The sequence below is a fragment of the Aptenodytes forsteri genome, unplaced genomic scaffold (assembly GCF_000699145.1).
Source record: "Aptenodytes forsteri isolate BGI_AS27 unplaced genomic scaffold, ASM69914v1 Scaffold171, whole genome shotgun sequence".
NCBI lineage: Eukaryota > Metazoa > Chordata > Aves > Sphenisciformes > Spheniscidae > Aptenodytes > Aptenodytes forsteri.
Window position 1 is genome coordinate 3,822,750 of NW_008794211.1, and position 5,723 is coordinate 3,828,472.

The 5,723-nt window shown below is 45.3% G+C and overlaps 1 protein-coding gene across 1 annotated transcript in view; it reads left to right on the forward strand.

Annotated features, from left to right (window-relative positions):
• Positions 1 to 5,392, forward strand: part of PRDM1 (PR/SET domain 1) — a 21,449-nt gene extending 16,057 nt beyond the window's left edge. The window contains exons 4-6 of the mRNA XM_009285065.2: positions 2,860 to 3,968; positions 4,277 to 4,405; positions 4,817 to 5,392. Of these exons, the coding sequence (XP_009283340.2) occupies positions 2,860 to 3,968; positions 4,277 to 4,405; positions 4,817 to 5,392 (1,814 nt within the window). The remainder of the gene's footprint in view (positions 1 to 2,859; positions 3,969 to 4,276; positions 4,406 to 4,816) is intronic.
• Positions 5,393 to 5,723: the final 331 nt, after the last annotated feature.

Here is a 5,723-nt window from a genome sequence, read left to right on the forward strand (position 1 = left end):
CCTAAAGGGGCCCGTTTGGGTTTTTTTTTTTGGTCCCCCCCCCCCCCCTCAGATCAGTAGCTTACAAATGCAGCTGCACTGTTCTTGTTTTGTCTTGAACCTCTTTTCTGTGTGTCTCTCTGACCACAGAAACTAGACAGATCTTGGAAGAGTATGTGCCTATATTTAGTTTATATATGTGTATATGGGGGTGGGAGGCAGAAATGCATTTCAAGAGCAAGAGGGAGACATTGTGATCGGTAAGAACTTAAATCTAAAATCACAAGTTTAAAAAAACCCACATTTATAAGAAATATATCTCTTTAACTTTGAAGTATGGCTCCTTTAAGAGCAACAAGAAAGGTTGTAAACCTCTCAATCAGTTTCAGCCCTGGTTTAAATCCACGTTCAGTATAAAACATAAGAACCTCTCCTTGGCCCCTTCTCTTATTTTACACGGTGCTGACACACTTGTTTATGTTTTGATCTCTCTGGTGTTCCCAAGAGTCCCTTGTGCTCAGGTAATAGGGGAAAAAGCCAAGAGACCAAAGATAGCTTGCAAACTCAAGAGAGCTGTCACAGTTAGACTTGAAAAAATAATCTTTAAATACTGCAACTTCTGTCTACACATGGAAGTTAATAGGAGGGGAGGCTTTACCGGGAACTTTGAAGGCAAGGAAAGAACAATTACCTTTAGTCTGTCAAGTGGGGACGTGGACCTGTTGCACAAAGAAAGTTACGTTCTCAGTGTGAGCTTCCTTTCCGTCACTCGCGGGCTTGCTCCGGCGCATAAGGCACGTCCGTCCCCACCCTGATGTTTAACCTTGTGACAGTAGGAGCCATTCCTCCAGCTGAAGCGGCCCCCGGTTTCTCTATCACTTTTCCAGCAGCACCAGCACTTCTCCTTCCTCTTTCCCTCCCCCCGGATTTTTTTTCTTTAAAAGAGAAAAGTGTCAGTTTGAACTTCCTGCTCGACAGACCCCACTGAGAAACTGATATGGGCCTGATAAGGTGGTATTTATTTATTTTTTCTGCTGCAAGGCTTCACAAGTCCTGCTTCCCTGCCCCCCCGCCCAGCTTTCAATACTTCACGGTCTCAATGCTTCCCGATGCTGATAGCGTCACCGGGAATGTTTGCTCTGAGACGCTGGCGTGGTGACAGGCAGCTGATAAGATGTAGATAATATTATCCACGGTGCCATTGTGGAGCTATGCTAAACCCAAAAATCTGGGTGGACATCAGCTCTGCAATAAACTTTAACATCGAGAGAAGTAATTGGGAAGCTGTCTGCGCACTTATGTGTGTACGTGCTTGCTGCACAACAGGCCCCATGTTTTATCATAAATATTTTAATTGAACATGAGCGCGTTCAATTGCATTTCATTGCAGCTTGAAAATACTGCCCACGTATCTCAAACTAAATTTGCTCGCTACTAGTCTAATGCCATTTGAAAAAGGATGCTACTGTAAAAATGGGTTGCTGTGAGTTAGGAGCATGCTTTGAAAACAGCTGTTTTCTTGGATACGTTTAGTAAATGGCTGTTTCGTTGCCTTATAGGGTAATGTTGCCAAATGATAGATTCCATCAGAGTCGTGAATAGTGAAGCAAAGAATCTGCGTTGAAAGCGGCGTGGTCATTGCCTGTTCCCATCTTCCTCACTGGGTTCAGCTAGTCCTCCAAAAATCAGAAAGAACTGTTTCTCATCCCAGTTAGTGAAGTCACAGAAGTAGAAATTTGGCTAAAGGGCTGCGATACTTTCGAGTCACATACCTGTTGGCGCTGACTTGTACCTTCTGATGGAAAACCTTGCACATAACTAACCACAAATATGAAACCTTCTTGTAGTTTTTCCCCTATAAGAAAATGTCTTACAAGTCATCATTTCAAGATTATATAACGATTAATTTTGGGAGATTAGATAAAAGCAGATTTCTTTTTCTACTTGAAGACATCTTTCAGTGTACTGTTTATATTACATTGTGTCCAGATAACAAGGCAGGGTCTTTGAATAGAAATAAACAGTGTATGCGCTGAACTGAGCCGAATGGATGCTAGCTTCTTTTTCCTTCTAAATGCGTATTTCTTTTGCCCCCCCTCCTTTTTTTTTTTTTTTTTAAACATTTCGACTTAAGCTGGAGCCAACCAGTCTTGCTTTCTTTTGCTTTGCTTCAGCATTTTTTTTATAAAGTACAGCTGTAAGCAGAGGAGTTTTGCATAGACTGAATGCCACAGAAATCTGCAGTAAATAGTCTGCTTTGTTGTAGATGTTCCTAAGCAGTATATTTAATGAGTAATGATCTGTTTACTGATGGAGAATACCTTCTCTTTGAAGAAGGCTTTCATCCTAGCCAGCCATGGGTTTTTTGGTACTGTAAGTAATTGAACTGGCTGGTGAAGTGACTGCTGCGGTTTGGCAAAAGCTGATTTGTCATGCCTTGTTATTTTACCGAGGAACATTTCTGGGAGCTTGCGTTCTGCAAAGTCCTTCTGTTAAACCTGTATTGTGAACAAATGCTCGTTACCGCATTTACTAGAAATACTGCTTAAATAGACATTGAGCAGCAAAGCTAGTCAAATTTAAGGGGAAAGAAAGGTGAAATCAGTTTGCAAAGTGGAGACTAGCACTCTGCAAATGAATCATCACCCAGATCTGTATGTACTGGCTGGTATCCCTTAAATTAACAGTGCTTTTTATTAACGCTTAATACCAGCAGGCATTTCTTCACACAGAAATTAGTTTTTTGGCGAGTTAAGTGATTGCTCATCTCCGAGAGTGGCCCTTCCTTCCCCTCAAACTTGTAGGAGTTAGACTGTGTTTTGAAAAGAGATAATGACGGTGGCATATCTAAATAATCATTACCTTGTCTTTGTATTTCAGCACAAACCCACGTTAATCCAAAGCAGCACAGTGCTGATAAAGATGAGCTCTATCAGAAAAGTGTCCCAAAGAAGGAGCACAGTGTGAAAGAAATCCTGAAAATGGAATCCAATCCTCCAAAAGGAAAAGACTTCTTCCAGACCAACATTTCACCAGTTACTCCAGAAAAAGACTTGGATGATCTGCGTAAGAACTATAGCCCGGAGAGGTGTTTCTTCCCTCGAGTTGTCTACCCGATCCGACCTCACATTCCAGAAGACTATCTGAAAGCTTCCTTAGCATATGGGATGGACAGACCCAGCTACGTTACTCACTCGCCCATCCAGACGTCTACTACGCCGAGTCCTTCCGGGAGGAGCAGCCCAGACCAAAGTTTGAAAAGTTCAAGCCCTCACAGCAGTCCAGGGGTCACGGTTTCGCCTCTGGCACCTACTTCCCAAGAGCACAGAGAGCCGTACTCTTACTTGAACGGATCGTATGGCTCAGAAGGATTGGGGTCTTATCCTGGATATGCACCCCCTGGCCACCTCCCACCTGCCTTTCTACCGTCCTATAACCCCCACTATCCCAAATTCCTGTTACCTCCATTCAATATGAGCTGTAATAACCTGAGCGCTTTGAACAATATCAATGGCATCAACAATTTCAATCTCTTCCCAAGGATGTATCCTCTTTATGGCAACCTGCTCAGCGGAGGTAGCCTTTCCCACCACATGTTGAACCCCACCACGCTCCCCAGTTCGTTGCCCAGTGAAGGAGGCCGTCGATTGCTGCAGCCTGATCATCCGAGAGACTTCCTCATACCAGCACCTAACAGTGCCTTCTCTATCACGGGCGCTGCTGCCAGCATGAAGGACAAGCCATGCAGCCCTACCAGCGGGTCACCCACAGCTGGTACAGCAGCCAGTTCAGAACACATAATGCAACCTAAACCTACCTCAGTGGTGTTGGCCGCCACCGGCGGTGAAGAAGCCATGAATCTCATTAAAAGTAAGAGGAATGTGACCGGTTACAAAACCCTCCCATACCCACTGAAGAAGCAGAACGGGAAGATCAAGTACGAATGCAACGTTTGCTCCAAGACCTTCGGCCAGCTCTCCAATCTGAAGGTAGGCAGCGGAGAATGAGACACGAGCCTTCTTGGAAGGCTCTGGTTTCTCCCAATAGGTTGTCTAGGAAAAGTAGGGACGGGCCTCCCTTGCTTGTTAGGCTATTTATCAGTCTGGGCTTAATACGGCACCCCCCAGCAAGAAAGCATGGCTGTAAAGACAGTGTTTTAATACTGACGCCACCTAATTAACCAGATAACATTGTATTTTGGCAATGGGAGTCTTCCGCTAACTTTAGGAAACATCTGAAAGTACTTTCGTTACAGTGCTGGAAACTGCAAGTTGTTAATTGCTTTGTTTCTCCCTAGGTGCACCTCCGAGTACACAGCGGAGAGAGACCATTTAAATGCCAGACTTGCAATAAAGGCTTCACGCAGCTGGCTCACCTCCAGAAGCACTATCTGGTACACACAGGAGAAAAACCCCACGAGTGTCAGGTATGTAACACACCGGAGACAACTTCCCTTGGAGGCCGAAGGGACGTCGGGGCCCGTGCACACCCTGTACGGCGTGCGGGGAGGGCTGTGCGACGAACCCGTGGCTGCTCGGGGCTGGAGTCCGTATCACAGCCGTTTCCAGCCCTGGTGCAGCAGCGTCTGTGAGACAGCAGGGTCGCCTTAGTCTGCTAGAGCCACATCTGCCTGATGCAGTTTTGCCATCAGCCATACTCAGAATGCTATTCAGCAACATTTAAATAAAAAAGGTGGGGATTTTTTTCCCCTTGTGAGAAAGTGTGAAGCTATAAAAAGCTGCTGCTTCATCCTGCCGTCTCCTCCTAGGTGTCTGTGATTTAAACCATAAAATCTCCTCCCACTCATTCACTGTTTCTCTGCCACCCCCCACACTAGGTTTGTCACAAGCGGTTCAGCAGCACCAGCAATCTCAAAACCCACCTGCGGCTCCACTCTGGAGAGAAGCCTTACCAGTGCAAGCTCTGCCCGGCCAAATTCACCCAGTTTGTGCACCTGAAGCTGCACAAGCGTCTCCACACCCGGGAACGTCCCCATAAATGCATCCACTGCCACAAGAGCTACATTCACCTCTGCAGCCTCCAGGTCCACCTGAAGGGCAACTGCCCCGTCGCTCCTGCCTCCGGCCTCTCGATGGAGGACCTGAATCGAATCAACGAGGAGATCGAGAAGTTCGACATCAGTGACAATGCCGACAAGCTGGAAGAAGTGGAGGACAATATCGACTTAACATCGATCGTGGAGAAGGATATCCTGACCATGCTCAGAAGGGAAATGGAAGGAGCTAATCTGAAAGTATCTCTACAGAGGAACCTGGGAAACGGACTTATCTCCTCAGGATGCAACCTTTACGAGTCGTCGGATATGTCAATTATGAAGTTGCCTCACGGTCACCCACTACCTCTGTTACCTGTAAAGGTCAAGCAAGAAACAGTTGAACCAATGGACCCTTAAGACTTTTTGGCAAAGTGATTTTTTTTTTTTATTTATGACTTGGCAAGTCAGGGTGCCTGTAGCAGTTGCTTGTACATAGTTTCAATGCTGCAAAGCAATCTTGGCTTACAGTAGTTTCCCTACGCTCCTCAGCTGAAAGAAGGAACTCCAAAGTTACTGTTTTCTCAGGGCATAAAGAGAGGCAAAGGACTGTGCATTGCCTCGCCGGTTACTAAAAGACAATCATCTATCCGTAACTATTTTTTCAATGTTAGTAATTCATAATTTATTATGCAATTAATCATTCTAAAAGCAATAATTAGGAAAATGTTTACAATGACTGGAAAATTCA